At 39.5% G+C, this 25,464-nt stretch overlaps 1 protein-coding gene across 5 annotated transcripts in view; it reads right to left on the bottom strand.

Moving 5' to 3' along the window:
- LRP1B (LDL receptor related protein 1B) overlaps positions 1-25,464 on the bottom strand; it is a 1,166,776-nt gene that overhangs the window by 100,660 nt on the left and 1,040,652 nt on the right. For all 5 annotated transcript variants that reach the window (XM_072983887.2, XM_078376975.1, XM_078376977.1 and 2 more), the window contains exons 60-64: positions 24,109-24,308; positions 18,809-18,997; positions 16,861-17,009; positions 13,480-13,573; positions 3,402-3,518 (exon numbers count right to left, since the gene is read on the bottom strand). In XM_072983887.2, coding sequence (XP_072839988.2) covers positions 3,402-3,518; positions 13,480-13,573; positions 16,861-17,009; positions 18,809-18,997; positions 24,109-24,308 — 749 coding nt within the window. The remainder of the gene's footprint in view (positions 1-3,401; positions 3,519-13,479; positions 13,574-16,860; positions 17,010-18,808; positions 18,998-24,108; positions 24,309-25,464) is intronic.

Below are 25,464 nucleotides of genomic sequence, written 5' to 3'. Positions count from 1 at the left end.
ATAGTCATTTCTATCCATTGCTGTTTTCTCTTATAAAAAATAGTGTCATTTGTGTATCTTAAATTAATGATGTATCTTCCAATAGTCTTCACTTCTCTTTCACCTGAACTCAATCCAGCTTTCTGTATTATTTATCTGCCTAACCATAGGGAGATAAAGTACAACCTTTGCCAATCTCAAAGCATTCTGTTTCTCCATATTCTATCCTACCAGTAGCCTTTTGTCTTGACCACTGGTTATGCATGGGGTCAATCAAATTTTGCAGCAAACCCATTTCTTTTAGAATGATCCAAAGCTTTTCATAATCTAATTGTCAAAGGCTTTATGTAAATAGAGGTCCATTTTTTCCTCTCACTATTCTGATTCCAACATGAATATCTGGCATATTTCTCCCTCCCTCCCTCCCTCCCTCCCTCCCTCCCTCTCTCTCTCTCTCTCTCTCTCTCTCTCTCTCTCTCTCTCTCTCTCTCTCTATCTATCTATCTATCTATCTATCTATCTATCTATCTATCTATCTATCTATCTAAAATCTTTGTTGCAAAATCTTGAGCATGACTCTGCTTGCATGAAAAATTAACACAAAATTTCTGTAAATACTGCACTCCTTCACATCTTCTTTGTATATTGTATATAAAGCATTTCCAGTCTGTGGGACATTGTTTAGTTTTCTATATTTGTTGACAAATCTCTTTAGATTGAAATAGTTCTACTGGTGTACAGTTTACTACTGCTGATTTGTTTCTTCCATGTGCTTGGAGAATGATGTTTACTTTGCTTTTAGAATGGTACTTTCACCACAGTATCCTTGTTTGAGGGAATATGTCATTCTTGCATTTCTCCCATACAGTTCTTCAGTATACTGCTTCCATCTTCTTTTTATTTAATTCTGGTTAAGTAATATATTTCCCTCTTGATTTCTTAGCATCCTTAATCTTGGTTATATTTCCTTTGATTCCATGTATCTTATGGAATAGATATCTTGTTTAGGAGAGTAACCGGTAGCATAAGAAAATTATAATGATATATGAAAAAGTTTGTGTTCTACTGCACAAGAATGAAGTCTGAGTTTCCACAAGAGTTTGGAATGATGCACTAGTGAAATTCTGAGTACAACCAGTGTTCCTTTACAGGATAATTAAGTGCTATAAAGCCTTCTGTTTCTTTCAAAGAAAAGCAAGCAGTATGTACCACAATGAATTTCCCAGAGCCTCCCTGAGGAATATGATTTCTAATTTTTTTGTTATTTGACAACTTTGGCAGGTCAACAGATACTTTTAGTAGTAGGCACAGAATTTTGAGACTGTGCTAAAGGATCACATGAAGGCCACTCAAAAGAAGTGCCTCGTTCCTGGGTCGCTCAATCCTCCCCCGCAAAGGGAATATTTGCTCAAGGATATGACAAACCAACTTCAACCTCAACCTTTACAAAACCCTTAACCTACCACAAACCAGATTGAGACATTTCTTCCACCCAAGCCCAACTCTAAGAATTTAGATGTGTCAAAAGCAAATGATGTCTGTGGAGAAAATAACAACATCAGTACTACTCCACTTGAAACTCTTATTCTAAACCACATTCTGTTATTTAATCCCTGCTTAGAGCCTCAGATATACCCTAGCTCAGATTGTAATACCTCAGTTTCACATGACTGTTCATCTCCTATGAGCTTGACAAAACCCGAGGTTTCTCTTCCCTTTGGATAATAGCAAACTTTAATTCCATCATCGCTGTTACTTGTGGATCAGCCCCATCTCTCAACAACAAGTTCAATGCCTGATCTAGAATCTTCAGTGGAATATCCTACCTCAAATTGAGAATCTAGGAGCCAGAGCGAGCAATGTCCAAAATGTATTTCATGGAATGTGTCTGGCTGGTCAAACAAAATTCAAAATCCAGTACAGTATTTCTACAATTTATGGAAAGCTTTGATATCATCTTTATCCAGGAGACCTGGTCCTTAACTGAGCTGATATTAAATGGGTTCATCTCATATACTCTTACTGCCACTCCCCCTGCAGCTAAAGGCTGCCCAAAATCGAGGGCTGGCTTGTATGATATATACCTCAGTGGTCTGTATGGCTCTATTGCTACTACCTTTAAGACCTATTGCAATGGCTATTTTTCTGACTTTTAAAGATAGGGAAACCTTTATTGTGAATGTCTATATTACCCCCTACTCTTCCCCTTTCTATTATGAACATTGTTGGTATGACTTGGAAATGTATATATATGATCTTGAAACTAAATTCTCCCGAGCCCAAACAATATTACTTGGAGATTTTAATGCACATTTGGGCAACAGTTGTTTTAGATCTGTTTATGCTGACCACATTAGTGATTTTTATAATCAGCTAAAAAAATACAAAAGACCCTCTTTTGAATAATTCTGGGAGAAAACTCTGGCAGCTGATCGATAGGAGAGAAACCATACAAATGTTAGACTTGTGAGAAATGTTTTGCTCAGATGTCAGCCCTTCTGAGAGACAGATTTTCTTGTCTGATAAATGAAAAAACCTTTTTCCTCAATGTGAGAGAAATTTGAGAAAGGCTGATCTCAATGGGAATTTCCATGCTTGTTAGAGTGGTTTTTACACCATCCTGCAAAATGTACAGTATGAAAATGTGATAATGGTTGTATCGTACAAAAGGGAGTAGCACTGGATGGATTGTTTGTTTTTTATGCATTCTTTATGAGTCAATCAGCCTGCCAAATTCCACTTAGTGTGAATGCTAAGCTTCATGAGGGGTTAAAAATACTTGTTTTTCAGAGGCACAGGAGTTTGACACAAAGTACAGTATATTTTATACAGACTACAGAAAACATGATTGGAGAAACTTGTACAATCTGTCTGTGCTGGGTGCACAATCTTTCCAAGGAGTCTGAAGAAGCCACAAACTATGGGCGCAGAATCTTGAGTGGCATGTCTCATATAAAATCTCAGCAAATGAAATATTTCCTACCCTTTCTGTTCTTTGTTTAGATCAAATTTGTCTAACATTTATTGCCAGACACCTTGCCGCAAAGCAAAAAGAGGATAGTGGAAGTGGTCATCCCTACCTTAATACTGGACTGAGAATATGCCAGAATTGTGTTGTATCAAATGGGGATTTGTATAACCTTTGGAACATTGTGCTAGGATGTTAGTGCCTTCATTCTTCCCATATAATGTGAAACCCCCTGAACAATGCTTCTGCATTTCAAGACTGTCCTCATGCTAGTCAAGTGAAGGCAAACTGCCTGCTTTGCAGGGGACAGCAAGTACTCTTACTATTCTACAGGAGAACAATGTGACTGGAACCCAATAACGGACACCTTACCAAAATGTAGCTGCACAGCAGACCACAGGATCAGATTCTTAGGATTTTTTCCCCTTTTCTTTTATGCCAAATAATGACCTACCACAATTCAGTTCATCTGAGTTGTCTCCACAGTCATTTTCTCCATCACATATGAAGGCTGGTAAAACACAGAGTCCAGTTCCACATTGAAAACGGCCTGGTTGACATTTAAATTCAGCTGGAGAAAGAAGTAAGTGTTGAACAGTTGCATATGGTGCCAATAAAATGAAATTGACTTTCCAACATTCAAGTTTCCATACCATGACAAAAAGTTTTTAGCAATTAATATATGGTGGTTTTTAATCAAATACCTAAATAAACAAACACATCTTGCAATTAAAAAAGTATATCTTTACCTCGCAATTATTAAAACAAGCTAGCTATCAGTAGTAACCGAGATATTCTAAATTGTTAATCTTTTTCTTAGTGAGTCAATTAAATATAATTCCTCTTAGTTGAAATGAAATAAAAAGTTTCAGCCAGATCATTTTGTTACAAACTCACATCACCACTTTGCCACAATTATGTGATACTGCAGCATAAAGAGCAAGCTAATTGTCATGAAACAGAATTTCTCTTAACATTAAATAGTGCTATTTCATATTTTTAGAGGCTATAGGGCAATGCAAAGAGCAACATAATTACTGCACTGATGGATGAAACCCTTCACACAGATACCAGGGAGTAAGCCCCACTGAATTAAGTGGAATTCATTTCTGAGTAAACATATATTGGATTGCACTGTGTATCACTTAATACACCAGTAAATATTATGTATACCTCTGCGGATACACTGACACACATATAGCATAAGAATCATCAAGATAAAAGAAGAAACAGTACTAGATGAAATAAGGATGACTTTGGTGAAGCAAATAACTAAAACTGCTTTTTTTTATTTACATAGTAGAATCTAACAAACTCCAAAATTGCTAGCAAAGTTCCAGACATCTATGGAAGAAATAGCGCAGCCATTTTTGCTGCCTGTTAAGCGAGGAATCTGTCCCAGAAAACAGCGGGCGGCCATTTTGAAACCGCCGATCAGCTGTTAAAAAAGCATGGCTTTGCAATGATCGGTTCCCCAAGCAGGGAACCGATCATGCCAAAGCACCGCCAGCCAGCCAACCAGCCAGCCCTGGATGATGCCTGGCCTCCTTGGCGGGGCTGTCCCAGGGCACAGATGGGCGGGCCGGAGGGTCTTTCTCTGGCGAGCAAGGGCTCGGAGGCAGCCGCCCGGGGCGGCAAGGGGCACGCCATCCACCCGGCATTTGCCAGCCAGCTAGTCAGCCCAGGAGACACCCGGCCTCCTTGGATGGCGAGTGGTGGGAGGAGGGCTCGGAGGCAGGCAGCCACCCAGTGCGGGAAGGGGCGCGCCACCCACCACCAGCCAGACAACCCCGGATGCCCAGTCTCCTTGGCGGGGTGCAGACAGGGCGAGAAGGGGGTCTCTGGCGCGCCACCCCATCCAGCCGCTGCCGCCCTGATCCCGGTCCCTGGTGGGCGCCTCCTCCTTTGCAGCGCCTCCCACCGTGACTGCTCTCTGGCTCAGCACCCCAGGGGTGCACGCGGGGATTGGGGCCAGGCCCTTCGCCCCTCCTTCCCTCCCTCCTTCCGAGGTGCCAATCCGGAGCGCCCCCGCTCCCCCCTCCTGCTATCCCCTATTTATGCAGGAGCTCTGGGGGGGTAGTGCAGCACTGATCAGCTGTTTAAAAAGCCTTGCTTGCAGCGCCGATCAGCTGTTTAAAAAAGCATTGCTTTGCCATGATCGGTTCCCCATAGGTAACCGATCATCGCAAAGTGAAATTCCCCCATAGGGAACATTGGAAAGCGATCGCAAAGGCGATTGCAAAATCTTCATCGCGAAGCAATTTCATCGTTATACGAAGCAATCGCTATGCGAGGCACCACTGTATTTACAGTATGCCTAATCAGAAGTAAACCTTACTGTTCACAATTGTGTGTTTTTTTCTTTTATGCATGCTTAGAATTAGCTGGAGTTTTTACGGATATTTTCAATCTATCCTTGTTGCAGTGTTCTGTCCCCACTTGCCTGAAGACATCTATTATAGTGCCAGTCCCGAAGCAGTCAGCTGTGGTATCTCCCAATGATTATAGACCAGTAGCTTTAACATCTGTTATTATGAAATGTTTTGAGAGATTGGTGCTGGATTACATTAAGGCTAGTCTTCCACCTTCTTTGGATCCATGGCAATTTGCATACAGGAGAAATAGATCTACTGATGATGCTGTGTCCATCGTACTCCATACTGTATTGAGCCACTTAGAACAACAGGGAACTTATGCGAGGCTGTTGTTTGTGGATTATAGCTCTGCTTTTAACACCATTCTACCAAATAGGTTGTTTTTAAAAATGATCAACCTGGGATTACCTCAGGAGATCTGCATGTGGATAAAGGATTTTCTGACAGATAGGCCACAGTCAGTAAGGATGGGATCCCACCATTCTTCTACCCTGGTAGTAAGTACAGGAGCTCCCCAGGGCTGCGTGCTGAGTCCCTTCCTCTATTCCCTGTACACACATGATTGCACCCCACTATATAACACCAATGCAATTATTAAATTTGCGGATGATACGACAGTGGTGGGACTCATAAATAAGAACAATGAGTCTGCTTATAGAAAGGAAGTACAAAGATTGATACTATGGTGTAAAGAAAATCATCTCACACTTAACATCAAAAAAACTAAAGAACTCATAATTGATTTTAGGAGGAAGAGAAATGTACATTTACCACTGTACATAAATGGTGAGGAAGTGGAGAGAGTTGGTAGTTTTAAATTTCTGGGTACTTACATCTCAGAGGACCTCTCATGGACTATAAATGCCAACATGCTAATAAAGAAGGCACAGAAGAGGCTGTATTTCCTGAGAATGCTCGGGAAGTTAAATTTATCACAGCATTTACTTCTGTCCTACTACCGTAGCACCATTGAGAGTGTCCTAACTTATGGCATTCTGGCATGGTTTGGGAGTAGCTCTGTAGCGGACAAAAAAGCTCTACAGAGAACCATTAAAATTGCCCAGAATATCATCGGGCTCCAGCTACCAACCCTGGATGACATCTTCACATCCCGCTGTCTGAGGAAGTCACACAGCATCCTGAGAGACTCTTCCCATCCTGCTTATAACTTTTTTGAACTGTTACCGTCTGGCAGAAGATATAGAACAATTAAGACTCGGACCACACGTTTTCTAAATAGTTTTTATCCTAGAGCTATAATTGCAATTAATAATGAGCTTAAAGACCACCAGTAGTGAATAATTAGTTGGACTGTGTTACTTGGCCTGAGGTGTACATGTTTGTATTTTTAGTGGGGGACTTCTAGTGGGTGGGGAGTGTTTGGGGAATGTTATGTGTGTGCATGTGTCTGGTCTCTGGGTGTCTGTGAATTTTGTTGTATGGTATACTGTGTATATACTTACAATGACAATAAATTATATTATTATATTATTATTATTATTATTATTATTATTAGAATGGTGGCGTAGAAGTTCCTAACTGTTTTTTATTCCCTTTAAAAATCTATGGTTTGAAAAGTAAAAAATCTAATTAATTAGTACTTCAATAAAACATACACTCAAAATTGCAAACAACATTATTTACAATTCTTTGTATCATATGGATCTGAGGTCTCTATTTAAAAATCTGCAGAAATCATTCATATTTATTAGAGATATCAGAAGTGATACCAGTTTCTCTTAGAAGCAAGCCATTTATCTTGGCTAACTTCTATTATTTTTGCTCCTATCTTCTCTGTAGCAGAGAAGGACACTCCAAACTGTACACTTCAGGAATGTGACAAAAGCAATAGAAATGTGTTCATCCTCTGGAGTTAAGAGTACAGATGAATATAGTTTTTTTCTTTTTAATTACGAAGGAGAAATAAAAATGGGAAAATATTTATTTATGGGAATATTTATCGATCCGTATTCGTTGGGGCTTAAAATGTGAAGAATACAGATCAATAAATATTTAATGAATCGGCTATTTTCATTGAAAAAGCTGATGCGTTTTTATATTTGTCCCCATCTCTAGTTAACCAACTCCTCCAAAGTAAACAATTGAATCATCCCTCACCAATTTTGAAACTATCATGAGGGCAACGCAAAATGTTGAGATAAAACTTATTATGCAGAAACGTTAGTAGAATGAGGACAAAATTGTTAACATCTAAGTCAATCTCTACTTCCCACAGCTATCAGCTCACTATACTGATACCTCTTGAAGAGAACTTCTTACCTGTAGGAAAAGGGGATTACACACTCACCTCAGCATCCCATGCTTTTGCTGCTGCTACCACTGCAGTAATTTTACTGGTTCCGGGGGAGGGGCTGAGAGAGAACATTTGACAGTTGCCTAGTAATTGCCCGACATACTTCCAACATAACCTGTCAGTGGTTGGGGAATATGTTGAGTGGTTACTAAGCAGTAATCAAATGCTTTCTCTTCCCCTCCCTGGAGCAAGCAAAACATCCAGTTAGGGAGCGCCTGTTCATGGTAAGGACAAGAAATCGACTCGCTTAGGATCCTGTCTTGATTCTATTGCTTGTACTTTAACTCAGTGGTCCCCAACCTTGGGCCTCCAGATGTTCTTGGACTTCAACTCCCAGAAATCCTGGCCAGCAGAGGTGGTGGTGAAGGCTTCTGGGAGTTGTAGTCCAAGAACATCTGGAGGCCCAATGTTGGGGACCACTGCTTTAACTCCTAGAAAGTTCCACGGGTACCATGTAAATTTTACTGGCCTACTTTTCAATATGTCAAAATGAACAGAAGCAAAAAAAAAATTCCACCTATGAGGTTCATATACAGCTGAAAAGGCTCAACCATGAATTACTATGCAGGAAATGGAAGGCTATGTGCTGGTGTTTTCTAGGAACTAAGCTTTGTTGTCAGTGGAGCTATGCTAATGATTGCCCTTCAGAGGTAGGACCTATAAAGACTTAGCTTTAATCAGTGGTGGAGGTGATGTGGCTTAATAGTACAGCAGATGCTTTCTCTGCAGGAAATGTGAAAAACTCTCAAGTACCAAGGCTAGGGAAAAAAAAATTCTGCCTGAGGACATGCAGAGTCAACGCCTGAAAGAACAGAAATTTCTGGGCAAAATAACCCAATTACCGGATTCAGCCTAAGGCAACTTCATTATGTTCCTGTGTAAGTTCAAAGGTAAACACAAAATATGAGTATTATAATTTGGAAATATAGAAAGTGAAACACTTGGCTCTATAAGAGACAACCTACACATAAGATGTATGAAATGTAGTACAGTGGGGTCTTGACTTGAGAACTTAATCCGTATTGGAAGGCGGTTCTCAAGTCAAAATGTTCTCAAGTCAAATCTGCATTTCCCATAGGAATGCATTGAAAACCATTTGATCCGTATCTGCTCTTTTCCGTCCATAGAAACTAATGGGAAGCTGCTATTCCGCCTTCGACCACTAGAGGGGGATATTTTGTTTCTTTTTTTTTCTTAGGTCAAGAAAGGTTCAGGGAAGACAGGGAAAATACAGTCCAGGCAGTACAGTACCAGGCAGTCTGAAGACTGTCTCCCAATCCACTCTCTAAACACTGGGAGGAGTGAGGAAGCAGACAGGCACCCTTTTCACTGGCCAACAGTTAACTGAAAGTTCCAATTTTGCACTTTCCCTGTCTCCCACGTGGTTTTTTTTCAGTTCTTAACTCAAATCTAAGTACTTAAGTCAAGTCAATATTTTCCTATGAGAGCGGTTCTTAAGTCAAAATGTTCTTAACTCAAGCCGTTCTTAAGTCAAGACCCCCCTGTATATGAAACAATAACGCTGGTTTTGGAAGTTTTCACAAGGAAAGTGACAATGGGATACAAATCTTGATAATGTACCTTCATAGTTAAACTGTTCAAGACTAGAATAAAGAAAGGCTGATTGTTGAAGTCTAGTCTTGAAAGATGGATGTGGTTAGAAAAGGAAGAAAAAAAATAATGGATTGGATCCAAACTTATGCATACTGGAAGGGATAAAAGCCACTTTCTCATTTAAGGCTTCAGACTACAACTTTTATCAAAAATGTTTCTATAGCAAAATAACATGTAAAACTACTTAACAGTCTAAAAAAACAGAACACCAAAAGTCTGAACAGTAATTTTGCAAAATACATCAGAATTCATACATCAGAATGATTCCATAACTGGGATCACTGCCTCCCCCTTGCCATCCATTACTATTTTCCCTTACTTTTGAGTGAGACATGCAGGAATTACCTCATTTCTGGTCACAATTTATCATGCCAATAGTTTAAAACCATCTGCTGCTTGAAAGTAAGGGGAAAGAGTAATGGCTGTGAATAGGAAGGTGGTGATCCTTGTTATGGAGTCATTATTATGTGTGACTTATGATGCAATGTTCAAATGTTTGATGTTCTATACTCTTAGACTGTTAAATACCTTTCTATGTTATTTTTCTATAAGAAAAAAAATGAGAAATGTATAGTCTGAAGCTTTAAATGAGAAAGTGGCTTTACAGTAAACTATAAAAGGATCAGCAGGGGTGGGACCACTTTCAGATCTGTCAATGAAGTAATTAACCTGTCAAGCACTAAATGTTTGCTTCACAACAAAATGGCCTTCCCATACAATCTGAAGCCTACTTATTTGACAGGATTCAGGACTAGCACCTGATGCCCCACTTTAAAATCACAGTATTTTGTTTTTGCATTTCCTCTTGGGCCTGGACATCTTGTCTCAACTGCCTACAAAGCTAAAACATGCCTCTGTCTTTACAAGAACATATCATCACTAACTATATGAGGGAAAGTCCATTTTAATTGTTGCAGCTTGAAAAGCCACAGAGAAAAAAAAAGCCACATAGGGAGCAAAAAGGCTAGACTAATCTGAATCAGCCTTTGCATCATGTCATGAGTAAAAATCTCCTTAGAATTCACCCATTTTATAAGTGGAGGAAATTCCACAGTATATGATATGTAGTCACACTCTGTATAACTTAGAAAACCAAGTTATTTGTGGAGAGGGAAATGGTATTATGAGCCAAGATCCTATATAATACTGGCTAAGCAGAACATTCCACCAGCATAATTCCATGGACTCTCAAGACACTGATGGCTCCAGCAATCTGTGGAGCACCACCAGGCTGCAATACCAGCTGAGAGCCTCCAGTCTCTCCCCAGTCAGTCAAGGACTGTCTTGCTTTGTGGTAGGGTAAAGCTTTGGCTGCCCAAAAAAATAAATAAATAATAAAAAAAAGATATCTGCTTTCATAAGGAGGTACTGGGTACTTTCTTGTGCAAGCTTCTGAAAGGAAGAACTGGCTGAACAAGGCCTAAGGCACATGTGTCATGATACAATTAGATCCTGCACATTGTTTCTAAAGGGTCACTCATGGGGAATAAAGAGAATTATTTTAAAAAATCTGATATAGTAGCAGTAGGGTTATTTCTCATAATAGGCAAACCAAGGCTGCAATTCTATGCATACTTAACTGGGAGTACATTTTGTTGAAAATAAAGGGGGGGAAGGCAATTCAAAGCACTAGTTATAACTTACAAAGACAACAGGTCAGGGCTCTGATACATGATACCATGTTCCCCTCAAAATAAGGCAGGGTCTTATATTTATTTTTGCTCCAAAAAACGCATTAGGGCTTATTTTCAGGAGATGTTTTATTTTACAGTCATGTCATCTTCTGGTTGCTGAACAATGGTGGAGGGTGGGGTTTCACTTAATTAGGGCTTATACTTGGGGTAGGGCTTATATTATGAGCATCCTGAAAAATCATACTAGGGCTTATTTTCAGGTTAGGTCTTATTTTTGTGAAAACAGGGTAGAGAATGCCTTTCCTGTCATGAATGTGCTTGGAGCCTGAGGTCAGTATGTGAGGGCTTCTTCTAAGTAGCTTTGCTGTGGAGAGGCCTTTCTCGGTTGTGGCCTTCTGGCTCTAGAAAGTTCTCCACTTTGCCCTCAAATGTACCTTTGTTTCAATGATTTGTTTTGGATACCCCTCTAACCCAATAAGATTCTGAAGCTGAGGCTCCAATACTTTGGCCATCTCATGAGAAGAGAAGACTGCCTGGAAAAGACCCTGATGTTGGGAAAGTGTGAAGGCAAGAGGAGAAGGGGATGACAGAGGATGAGATGGTTGAACAGTGTCATCAAAACTACCACCATGAATTTGACCCAACTCCAGGAGGCAGTGGAAAACAGGAGGGCCTGGCGTGCTCTGGTTCATGGGGTCACGAAGAGTCGGACACAACTAAATGACTAAACAACAGCAACTAACCCAATATGATATGGGCCAATTTCACAAAGATCATTATTAAGGTTATTAAATCTTCTTATCACTTCTTATTCTTCGGGGGAAGTGTACTGCTATACTTCCACATCATCATCATCACCGTAATTAATTTCTCTGCACTTTTTGTGCATTGGGTTGGAGAAAAAGTCAAATTAGGAATCAAGTTCTAAAATTTTGTGAGATGAGATGCTTGCAAAATCATGAATTTTTTGAAATTCATAAAGCAAGTTAGCAGCCATTGGCACCAGTTTTAAATTGGTAACCAAAATTATATTATTATTCTATACAGTAATACAAGATGCTGTCAATTATTTTAAGAAAAGAATTTTAATAAGTTGAAATAATGAGAACAGTGATATATAGTATTCTGTAATGTGTTACAGAAAGACTACAAAATACATTTCACTAAAACCAAATACAAAAGAATTCAAAACAATTGCAACAAGTATAAGCAAACAGTTCTAAAACTATATAGATGAACAGACAGCAAAAGTATTATTTAGAATAAATGTAGACTCCTTATAACCTTACAATAACTATTTGTACAATAATCCGTTGAACTAAATTGCTTTAAAGGCACCCTGTTTTAGGACACTAGATTGGACTTGTGTTTCTTTTTTCCCCTTTTTTTCTTTTTCATGCTAACAAAGTGTCCCCACAACATTTAGATATGTGTGACTCAAATTCTAGAAGAAACAAATGACTGAAGGTGAAATTTCTTATGTCACTGCCAAAATATAGTAGTAATTTGCCAGGTACACTATTTTTGAAAGCAAGATACCTCATCTTCTGCTGTCAAGGCAAAAGTTAAGGCAGACACACTGCTATCTATTGACAACATTGTTTATTCCAAGCTTTCTAAGTCTGACAGGAATAGTGTTGTCACAGTTCCATGAACTATGAGGAGCTATCAAAATATCATCTCATTTTATAGTGTGGTAAAAACACTGCTACCATTCTACATAAGACATTCAGCTGCAATGTATCTTATAAAATCACTTGCGATTATCGGACTCATGACAATCTTCTTTTCTTTAGAAGCCACACAGACAGTGACTGAAACACTGTTCCTTACTGTAATAAGCCACAAATAGAGTAAGTCCATTGAATCAGTGGAACTTACAGTGGGGTCTCTACTTAAGAACGTCTCTACTTAAGAACAATCCAACTTAAGAACAGCTCCATTTGCTAAATTTTGCTTCTACTTGAGAACAGAAATCCAAGATAAGAACAGGAAAAAAAACCTTTCCTGCTCTTTTTTTAACCTTAGGTCATCTTAGGTTAAAAAAAAATTCTCCCCCTAGTGGTAGAGTACGTATTAACCAGCTTTGCATTAGTTCCTATGGGAACTAATGCTTCAATGTACGAACACACCTCTACATAACAAAAAAACAGCCAGAACGGATTAATTGGTTTTCAGTCCATTCCTATGGGAAATTTTGCTTCAACTTAAGAACATTTCAACTTAAAAACATCATTCCAAAATGGATTAAGTTCTTAAGTAGAGGTTCCACTGTAGTTTCTATGGACGGAAAAGAGCAGATACAGATTAAATGGTTTTCAATGCGTTCCTATGGGAAATGCAGATTCAACATAAGAACTTTTCAACTTGAGAACCACCTTCCAATACGGATTAAGTTCTTAAGTAGAGACCCCACTGTATACAGGAGCAGACTCACTGAATTGTCACTGATTCAATAGGCCAACTCTAGTTGCAATTCGCTATGCGAAGCAATGGAATTTCAGCTTTGTACAGTATCTCATTCTTCCATCAGAACATTCTCTTAATGTCACTTGCAACCTAATTTTCTAAAAAAATAGTTCTGTTAGCACTTACGACATTCTTTAGGTTCATCTGATCCATCTCCACAATCATCGACAGTGTCACATTTCCACCAGAATGGAATACATTTGTCAGTTTTGCAGCGGAACTGCAGGAGAAAGATATAGCAGGATATCTTAACAATAATGATCCTTTAATTACTTCAGAATACTGATCTTTTTCTAGAAACAGCACAAATTATACATACAATAAAAATATTAATAATCAGCATTTTGGAACCTGGTCAGAATTTGAAACCTCTTGTTCCTTGAAATTTATTTCTGGCTGCTATTTTGTATAGTACTTTTTTTAAAATTAAAAAATATATCCTTTTTTAGAGTTTCCACTCAACCCATTCTTTTGAGCATAGAATTTTGTTGTGTTTAAATCACCAACAACTTCCTCTGTTAGCATAAATCTGTTCACTGACGGTAATATAAAAAAGGTAAAGGTTCCCCTTGACAATTTTTTGTCCAGTCGTGTCCGACTTTAGGGGGCGGCGCTCATCCCGCTCTTCAAGCCATAGAGCCAGCGTTTGTCCGAAGACAATCTTTCCGTGGTCACACCTTATAAAATGACTTGGATTCAAAAGGCTGTGCCATTGGTAGAAGGTACGTCTTCTCACACTGAGGAGGATCCCAAGTTTCAAGCAATTCCCAATTTAATTTTGAAGTTTGGTATCACCAGTATGCAGATGATACCCAACTGTAATTCTCCTTGTTATTGAAATCTGAATAAACAGAAACTTAATCCAGACAAGACAGAGGTGCTCCTGATTACCTAAAAGTCATATCAGGAAACAGGGATACATCCTGTGCTGGATGGAGTTACACTCCCTCTGAAAACTCATGTGTGCACACTGGGGGTGTGCCTGGATTCATCTCTGAGCCTGGATGCCCAGGTTTCAGCAGTGACCAGGAATGCCTTTGCACAATTAAACTAATGTGCTAGCTGCACCTGTTCCTGGAGAGATCTGATCTGGTCACAGCGACACATGCCTTAATCACATCCTGGCTGGATTACTGTAACACATTCTACATGGGGCTGCCTATGGAAAGTGGCAGGAAATTTCAGCAGGTCCAAAACTGAGCAGCCAGATTACTCACAGGGATCATACAACCCTCCCCCCCCCCCCCGGTTACAGCAGTTCCACTGGATGCTGATCCATTTCCAGGTTGAATTCAAAGTACTGGTTCTGACCTATAAAGTCCTAAATGGGTTCAGCCCAAGCTATCTCAATGACCACAACTCCCTTTGTGAGCCTGGTTGAGCACTAACATCATAAGATGAGGTCTTCCTCTTGTTCCCACCATCATCACAGGTGCAGTTGGGGGTACACAGGAGAGGGCCTTATCTGTTGCTGCTCCAGACTTCAGAACTCCCTCATAGAGGAGGCAAGGCTGGCACCATCTTTACTGTCCTTCCACATGCAGGTGAAGATCTTTCTCTTCAGGCAAGCCTTCTCTTAAGTGACTGGATGCTCAAGTGGGAATTTTAAATGAATCATTGTACCTTTGAATGTGTTTTGGTGTTCCTTACGTTTTTTAGTATAGCATTCATTTGATCCTTTTCAGTTTTTGTATACTCACTGCTTTTTTATACTCGTTGTTAGCTTTAAATACTGTATTTTAATGATGTAAGCCACCTTGGGTCCTTTTTAATGGGAAAGTATTTTAAATATATAAATTATAAATGGTAATAAATGATTACACAAACTCAGAAATTTATTCTTTATATATTTAAAATGTATAAACTGGGCTGCTGAAGCAAAGAGGATGTGGAGGGGAAAAAGTGTTCTTTCAGTCAATCATTGGAAGTTAGGTAAAGGTTCCCCTTGACATTTAGTCCAGTCATGTCCAACTCTAGGGCGTGGTCCTCATCCCCATTTCCAAGCCACAGTGCCAGTGTTTGTCTGAAGACAATTTCCATGGTCACATGGCCAGTGTGACTAGGTACAGAACGGAGTTACCTTCCCACCGTGGTGGTACTTATTTATCTACTTGCATTTTATGTGCTTTTGAACTGCTAGGTTGGCAGGAGCTGGGACAAGCGACGGGAGATCACTCCGTCGTGTGGATTCAATCTTACAACTGCTGGTCTTCTGACCTTGCAGCACAGAGGCTTCTGCAGCTTAACCAGATCTCTTTGAAGTTAGGTTTCAAGCCTAATGCATGTGAATTATGATTGTGCAAGGGCCTCTTAATTTGGTCCAGGAGCTCATTTGGGGACTTGGTAGTGATCTGGTCAGCCTGATTTGGACTCACATGCCAGTTGGAATTCCTACTGTTCTAAATTGGGAAGTCAAAACAGCATATATATAAAGGGAATTGCCTCAAGTTAAGAAATATAATAGACATTATCTATTGCATGCTCAGTTCCGTAACTCAGTATGCAACAAATAATGTCTACAGAGATTTCTTAAGTTGAGGCAATTCAACTCTAAAAGTTATACTGTTTGAGTTGCTCCAGTATAACTAGGCAAGAGGATTTCAGCCTTTATTTTTGCATGGACCTATTTTGCACATGCACACACACAAACAAACACACACACACACACACACACACACACAGAGAGAGAGAGAGAGAGAGAGAGAGAGGTGCACTTCTCTTCTCATATTGGAGGAGAAAACTATCACAAAGGAGAGAGAATCACTTATAGTTGTCTTACCAGAACAATTATTCACAACCCTATCTCAAGCCTAATTTTTACAAAACTAGGGTCAAAATGATGCAGAAACCAACAGGCAGAGTCATGTGAATATGAGAGATAAGGAAGGCTAGGAGTAGCCAAAGTGGAAGGATAGCTCAGTGGTTTAATTATCTAGCTATGGATACAGATTTTGGGAATTCAATCCCCCCACCTCGTGCCTCCTTGACAGACACTGGTCTTGATGATCCATAGGGGCCCTTCCAGCTCTACAGTTTTAAGATGATTATTATTATTGAAGGAAGATACTAGTAGAATGCATGAAGAAGAAAAACAAATTATAGTATGTTGAGTTCCATCAAAGTCTTTTCAAAACCTTTGTCACGCTAGCAGGAAACCAGCAAAAGAATGTGTGTCTGGAGAAGGCTGCTGAATTTTTTGCCCCACATTAGAAAGTACAATTGTCAAGGAGCAAAGTACACCTCCCCTGTCTCCAACCAGGCATTTTCCCTTTGTGGTGTTGTTCAGCAACATTTATGAGTCTTGTTTTTGTATACCTCTGTAAATGTGTAAATTTTAAAATACAGTAACTGTATTTCCTTGAAACAATCTCCGATGAGCAAGATGGAATGGGATTCTGAGTAAACATGTGTAGGATGATGTTCCAAATGTCTAAACTCTGGCAGTATGATTCATCCCAACATTCATAAATAAATAGGAAAACCTTCAATTACAAAGAATATACTTACTTGACTGGCAGTGCAATTTGATAAGCAGGTCTTATTATCTGCAGCGAGGTAAAAGTTCGTGGGACATGCACAAGTATGTGTTCTGCCTGGGGCTACGAGGCACAGGTGACTACAGCCACCATTGCTTAATGTACACATATGTTTAGACACTATGGATGCAAAAGAACAATTGAAACATATAATTAAGTCTCGCAGGAAAAAGCATTTTTTTTTCCCTTTAGGACATCGCTAACAAATAGAAGTGATTTTGCTTTCGGCTTTTATAAAAACATCATAAACAAAGTATGGAATATAGTACAGCCTAAATGCATTTATGACAAATGTCCATAAAATACTATTGCTATATCATATGACATTTATATAATGACAAATTAATGCAGCTAATTTACCGATATTAGAAATGTTTCTGAATTTGAGAAATACTATGAACTGCCAGTGCATTCTGGTCTCTGAAGACCTCTGGACTTCTTCTAAATGTCTACAGCAAGGTTGTTATGGAGGCTGCTGCTGGCCAAGGGAAGGTATGCAAAATATATGCCATAAGTAGAAAAGTACATAGGCTGTCCAACCCATTTTGTGTCTGAATAAAGGGCCCACAGATTCAACCAACCTGTGATGTCATTTTGTGATTCTCCAACATGATCCTTTTCTAGAGCAGTGGTATTATTTGTCCATTTTTAATTGCTTCAAAGGGAAAAATAGATTCCCATAAATGAAGAAAATTCTGCTATGACCTGGGGTTGGGGTGGAGACTATTTTCTGTCTGCCAGAAGGCACCCTTCTAATAACTGTGCAAAGACCAGCAGGTGGTCAGATTTGCACCATCACAAAGAAAAAAGGCAGAGGTGGGAGATGGAAAACAAATCTTAGAGCACTAATTCTGACATCACCAATAAAATTCCATGTAAGAGGAATATGGGCATTCAGCCATAGTTGTATACATGCTCATTCCTACAGGATAAATCATTTAGTAAATTAAATCAAATAACAAGAAGCACAATTATAGAATACAAATCCTAATTAGGAACAATGATGCAAACCTTCCACCATGCCTCAGTGGCTGGAGTGTCCAGCGGAAAACTTGGTCTTTGTTGGGAGACTTAGCTGTCATTCGCCTTTTCCTTTGGCACCAGAAAGCTCTGTTTACTGATACTGCATAGTAGTTTCAATTTCCCCTTTCCTCATTTCAAATTGCTGGGTGCCTGTGTTCAAGAACTTTTTAACCACATGATTTGCAGGTGGAAGACAAAGGATCTATGAGGGTGTATTTGCGAAGGCTTTCACAGCCAGGAGCTGATGGTTGTTGTGGGTTTTTCGGGCTTTTTGACCGTGTTCTGAAGGTTGTTCTTCCTGACATTTCGCCAGTCTCTGTGGCCGGCATCTTCAGAGGACAGCACAGAGAGCTGTCCTCTGAAGATGCCGGCCACAGAAACTGGTGAAACGTTAGGAAGAACAACCTTCAGAACACAGTAAAAAAGCCCAAAAAACCCACAACAACCATCTATGAGGGTGTTGCTCTGCCCCTTCCATGACCAGAGCTCCTTCTTTCATGGTCATTCCCAAATTGCACAAATAACCCTAATTTATTCCAATTTTGCACATTTCTCTAAAGAGAGTAAATATCTGTAACCCCAGGTCTAACTAGATCTGGGGTGGGGCTGCTGCTTTCACTTCCATGCAGAATCCATTATATGGACTGAGAGAGAACAGGGTAATCCCACTTTGCTTATGAAGGCTAGTTATGCTATAAGCCTACTCCCAATGCTGTCCTTTCATCAATAGTAATAATACTTCCAGTCTTTTGCTCTTACCTCCGTCTATTTCTGCAATGTAAAGATATTTATTTCCACCACTAAGCAAAGCGCTTACATTTCTTAATGCCCTTAAAACCATTAGTGACATCAGAACCAATAATGTGCTCGAATCAATACATGCCAAAAATATTTACCATCCGGTTGTCTATATGAATGATACACTTGGATATCCGTTATGGCATGCCATGAGTTAATCAATGCTTCTTTATCTGTTCCAGAGGTTTTATGTGCACGGTTGACTGTCTTGGTTTTTCCATCAGTCCAGTATATGTAATCTTCAAATAATGTGAGAGCAATCACTCCAAGAATATGTTGATTTGGGACTGCAACAAAATGTAAGATTGATGTTCAGTTTTCACTTAAAATATTCTGCACTGCAAAAGCTGTCAAAGACAACAACTGTGTAACTTCTTGTGAATAATTGCTGTGACATCTTGTCAAGCCTAGAGGCTCTTTGTTATCATTTGGAAGTATCTAAAATTAAGATGAGAAACATCAGCCCACTTGGTTAGGTTTTCGTAGCCTTACAGTGAAATAAATAGCTTGCACCCACGAAACAGACAGAATAATATTGTTTCTGCACCACCACACATAGGTGTGCAAGCCCACATACACACTAGAAGCTCGGGAAGGGGGTCAGTAAGGGAATGATTATACTTTTGTACTAGCCAGAGTCCAATGTTTCCCAGCAGCTATGTCCTACTCTGCATTCTCTCCACAGCTTGTGGAAACACTAACTGACCTATTCTGGCAGTTTTTGATATGGAAGGTGGGGTATGTGGTATTTCGAGAAGTGGTGTTTGATTTCAGTGTGGACAGTATGGTATTTTCCTGTTGAGTTGAGTATGTTCCACCCCAGACCAAGTCTTTGTTGAATGACATTTTGTTGGACTTCACAGTCGAAGCTGTATGCTTGGGGGCAAGTTTTGGTCATATATTCCAATTAATTTAGAATAATCAATTGATATTAAAGCTTATTTTGGAAAACATATAGGTTTACCTTTCTATGAAATGGGGTGTTCCACTTTCAATAGAAACCACTGGCATCTAAGGAATGATTCTGGGGCTTGCAGTGGCAAGCAGAAAGAATACAGCAACAGTTCACAAAAAGTAAGATAAACATTAGCCTGGACATGTGCAAACAAGACAGGACAAGACTACTCAGAAGTTTTAGCATAGGGAAGACCTTCCCTAGAAGAAGGTGGGGACATTTTTCTGCTTCTTTTCTACTACCTCTGAAGACCAAAATGAAATGTAATGTTGAAGCATGTATGTTTTTATGCGCAAAATAAATCTGGCTGTTTTCATTAGACTAACACTGACCTAGCTAACATTTGCTGAGTTGTATTCGTGAAGGCTTTCATGGCCGGGATCTAATGGTTGTTGTGGGTTTTTCGGGCTTCTTGGCCGTGTTCTGAAGGTGGTTTTTCCTAACGTTTCGCCAGTCTCTGTGGCCGGCATCTTCAGAGGACAGCAAACTGTGCTCTGGTGTAGTTTGGCTAGGGCGTGGAGTATTTGCTGAGTTCTTGCTGCATTGTCATCCTAACCCTCCACTTTGCTTCTCAAATTCAGATTAAATAACCTCAGTGCGAATATAGCAATTCTATCATCTCTGGCTGGGCATACTAGCTCTCTCTCTCTCTTTTTCTCTCTCTCTCTCTCTCTCTCATTATTTCTCTAATTTCTACTCACATTTCTCCCTATAAATGGACTCAAGATAGCTTACAAATGATTTTAAAACACAGATATGAAAACAATTTTAAAATTAAAAATCACATTATTAAAAACAATTAAACAAGTAATTATTAAAAGGCATGAAGTAAAGCCCTCCTAAAAGTAGTATTTTTAAAGGGCAATTTTTTTCCTTAAAATCCCTTCCTCAGCAGCATTGTACATATTAAAAGCCTATCTTAAAAGATGCTCATTGTTTGCTAGTGGAAGGACAGAAGGAAGGAGGCTAGCCTCTCTCCCATTAAAGAGAGTTCCATAGCCTGGAGCAGTCACAGAAAAGGCCCTCTCTCATATTCACACCAAGTGTGGCTGGGAGGGCAGTGGGACCAACAAAAAAGGTCTCCCTCAAATGTCTTAAAAGACTGGAGAGGCCAACATGGAGAGGAGATATAGCCCCTCAAATGGCTTAGACCCGAGTCATTTAGGGCTATAAAGGTTAAAACCTTTGAACGGTGTCCAGAAATTGATCAATACCTAGTGAAGCTGCAATCTTCACTGCTGTAACAAGGAATTTCTGTTCTCCCTTTTACCAGCTCTGCTCAGGAATCTAGCTGTAGCGCCCTGGACCTACTCAAGTTTCCAAACACTTTTCACAGGCAGCCCCATGTGCAATGTGTTAAAGTGATCCAAGTAGAATATTACTAAGGGATGTGTTTGTTGTGACAAGATTCAGACATCTCAAGGAACAGGGATAGCTGATGCACTGTGCAAATGCTCCTCTGGCAACTGCTGAGACCTCAGCAATCACGCTCAGGGACAAATCCAGGAAGACATCCAGACAGTGCTCTTGAGTCTTCCAGGGGAGTGTGACCGCATCCAGAATAGGATGGAACCCTGTTCTCTGATGTGCTTATTCTCTGATCAGACTCCTTGATCTCTGTGGCATTCTTTTCTGTGAGTGCATTTATGGGGTGGTAATTACTGTCTGCTACTGAAATCAGGGCTGAACAAAAGTCCATTAAATGAGTTAATGAAATGTTAAATTAACACATTAATACTTGAAAACAGATTCTTTTAAAGTATTTTCTCAAAAGTTTAATCAATGCTTTATATCCAGTTTTAAATTTTATCAATAAACAAAATTAGCCATTGACTCTACATTGCTAAATTAACTCTTTATGACAACTAAAGTATGTCCACGGTGTACTTTGAACCAGTCAAAGGCGTTTGTAGTATCAATATTTTGAAGAAATTGCAACCAAAGCTACAGTGTGATAATTTATCTCAGAATCTTAATCTTAGAACTGCAGACCTGGAATGGACCCTATGGATCACTGAGTCCAACCCCAGTTAAGGAGGCACAGGGGGAAATCAAGCTCCCAACCTCTGGTTCCACAGTCAAATAATTAAAACACTGAGCTATCCAGATTCCATTTATTTTAAATAACATATATATGTCTTAAGATTAGGTTATTATTCATACCTCTTTTTATCTATACATGTTTGTGTGTAACTGTGAATGGTTTATACAGAAACTCCAATTACAGAAAGTAACTGTATTAATCTGGAAGCTGAGTCATGGCAACTGAACTTCTTTCTTATTAGGTTGAAACATTTCACTATCCAAGCAGCTTCTTCAGTCTGAGGGGAGTTGGTAGGAGACCCCTGATATACCCTCCATGTTGGTTTCACTTCCCCCTGGTCTGAATAGGCTCGTTAGATGGACAATGGTGGTGGAGGGAGGAGAGTGAAAATCCTATCTCTGCGGTCCATCTCCATCCATTGTCATGGGTTGCTAATAGTGGTCTTTCTGGTGTGTGTGTTCCTGATCTTTCTGGGGACAGATGAAAGGGCAGCATGATAAATAGGAGACAAATTGTATCTAAGGCCTCCTGTTGAGTGAGAGTATTTCTATATGCACACGTATGGCCTCCCTGACTCCTCTCTCAAACCACTATCTTCTCATTCAAAATGAGTACATCTTGATCATGTATTAATATGACTCAGATAAAGCTTTAATTATAAAATGTTTTATTGATTTGGGGAAGATGAATAAACTCTTCTATAATGTTTCCTACATTATGAAAAATGAATGCATTTTTTGCTCTAACGTTTGTTGACTGTAGTAAGAAATAAAATCAAGTTTAATAGCCAATCATCCCAATACTGCTTAATATGCATTTTATTGTATTGTGGGATTGTACTAAAAAGCGAAAATGTATTACATTCAGCTTTGGAGACACTCATAACTATAGTCTGACTTATCAAATGTGTCCATTTTTAAAAATGTTGAGGAAAAAGAGAATATGTCTCATAAAACACATAAAAATGGAAGTCAAATGAATTAACAGATTTTGAATACATTTTCTTTAGAAGAATGAATGAATTTTAGTACTAATCGATTAAAAATACTCTGTCCTAAGCTTATCATCCATTTGTTGAATCTTCCTTTTGGCTTAGATGATGGTTGAGCCTTGGGGTGCAATGGTTACACTGCAGAACTGCAGCCAAAACTCTGCTCACAACCTGGGTTAAATCCCAGATAGCTGGCTCAAGGTTCACTCAGCCTTCCACCCTTCTGAGGTTGGTAAATTGAATATCCAGATCTTGGATGGGCTGGGGAATGTGTAACCTTCATAATTAAATTGTAAACCATCCAGAGGGTGCTTTAAGCAGTATAGAAGCAACACACTTTGCTTTGCTTTGGTTGAAAATGTAGTTCAGAGAATGCCAATGCCGGGAGGGGGCCCAAAGGGATCCCCAGGAGGCATTGCCTTTGCCAGCGTCCCCGGATGCCATGCGAGGCTATAGGACTTGCCCGAGATCAGTTGAGGGGCGTGGGCTGAGCAGGGCATATTTAAGGGGGCAGTCATGTTGGTAGTTCCCCCTTTTGTTCTTGTGAGCAGCATCCCACACGCCTGCCTTATATGCTAGTGTGAGATTAGCTGGTCGCCCTTTGCTGGGGCCCGGATAGGATTTTTTGACCCTCCTCCTTATTGGCAGGTGGAGGCGGGGATTTTTTGCCTATCCCGCACTAGATTAGGAGGTTTGGTTCTAGCAAGGGCTCTAGAATTTGGTCACGCAGGGGCTGGTAGTGCGGATTTGAGGGTATTCGAACTTGGATTATATTTTAATGACAGAAAATAGCAGCGCGTCTCAGCTCGCAGCACTGTCAATCAGGCGATCTCAGTGCTGGGAAACTGGGATGTGCTGGGGATGCACCCAGACCCAAGGTCGGCACAGAGAGAGGAAAAGAGGGTTCAGGAAAATGGAGGCCAATAGTTATCTCATGGTAAGGACGAAGGGGATGACTGAGGCCAGAGCACAGCCGGCTGGCTGTTAAACGGTCATTTGATGATCAAGAGCTAACCTGAATCCACACTACAGCAGGACCCCCCTTTTGTCAGGAGTGGCAATGTTTATGGAAATGGAATGGATTCCAATAAAGTGTGGCCCATGATTTACCCACAAACTTGGTCTTGTGTGGTTATTCTGGGTGGGAGGGCAAACATTTTGGCCAGAGATGCCATTGTAAATGTGCCAGGCATTCCATCCAGCCAACAAGGACTGTGCAATTTGATTCAGCTGAAACAGAAATGACTAATCATTTCTGCACTTTGATGTGATAAGCACAATTGGTTTTGTAATGTAGTGTTACACAAGGGTAGTTACTCAGCAGCATTTCAGCCATTTTCTTCTATAATTAGCATAATAAATTCATGTGACAATCAGAATACATCTACTTCACTGGAATGTAACTAACCTTTATTTCTACGAGTACCATCCATGTTAGCAAATTCTATATGGTTTTCATCAGCCCAGTAGAGTCTTTGGTTGACATAATCTATTGTAAGTGCTGTTGGTCTAGATATCTGTGTTTCTATCACAACTGCCTGATCAGAGCCATCCATGCCAACACGTCCAATGTGAGGATACTCACAGCAATCAATCCAGTACAAATATCTAGGAAACAAAAATGATGAGATAGTTTATTTATTATCAAAATACAATGGAAGTTTTCTAATGTGAAATCAAGAATTATAGTTTCTCTGCATTCTTAGACATTTTAATGAGAAAGCAATCTGTGAAGCTCACTTTCAAGTAAACTTGTTTAGGATAAGCTGACTTCCTAATTTCTAAGTTGGGGGTTCAAGGACTGTATTTCCTGCCAAAGGAGTGGAAAACAGGGAGGTTGTGGGCTACTAGATTCTATGGTTCCAGATATTTTCCTTTCCACATGTTCATACTATGTTCACATACAAAATAGAAGGTGGCAATCTTGCATGAGCAGTAAAAGGAACAGGAGATGGAGGATTCAACACACATAACTTGACTTCTCTGAGTAAATTATTCTCAAAAACACTTTTCTCTATTTTATTTACTTATGACACATACACATTTCATTTTGAATAAAAATAAAAAATTTCCTTGAGGAATTTTAAGGCAAACTTATCAGTTGTGCTTCAATCTTAGCCGACAAAAACTGCTTATGTATTTATTTCAAGTGATGCTACAGAGCTTCTTCCAAAACCACCATTATAAATTTTGTGAGCCCTGAATATCACAGAGTTGTTTTACAAACATGTTAGTACTATTAGGTTGCACAGTTTTCCTCGGAATTGCCTTCCTTCTTTATACAGAAAAGCAAGACTTCGTGTACACTTCAAGTACATGAATTCAAAGTTTTCTGTTATGTAATTTTCAAACATTAGATCTGGGCTAGGGAATATATGGCCCACATATATGGGAATAGTCCAACAACATCTGGAGTAGGGATGTACACATTTATACAATCTACATCTATGACCTTTTTTGTTTTGTTTTTTTAAAAATATCCCCAGATTTCAAACCATATACATCACTTGGAGATACTTCCAAAACTGATGAACTAATTTTGAAAGTCTTTTGTGGACATTTGTGGACATCTGAAATGTACAGATTTTTCTAACTTGATTTTTCAAATGTACATGTTTTCAAGATACATCTGCAGCTGTCCATCAATATCCAAATCCTGGAGCACAAACTGCCCAAAAAAAATCCATCCAAATTGATACTCCTAATCTGGAGGGCCACACATTCCAGATCCCTGCATTAAATAATAAACATTTCCTGTCTTTCA

The sequence above is a fragment of the Pogona vitticeps genome, chromosome 1 (genome assembly GCF_051106095.1).
Source record: "Pogona vitticeps strain Pit_001003342236 chromosome 1, PviZW2.1, whole genome shotgun sequence".
Taxonomy (NCBI): domain Eukaryota; kingdom Metazoa; phylum Chordata; class Lepidosauria; order Squamata; family Agamidae; genus Pogona; species Pogona vitticeps.
Note: the sequence above shows the minus strand (reverse complement) of the source record. Positions and strands in the feature narration are given on the sequence as shown.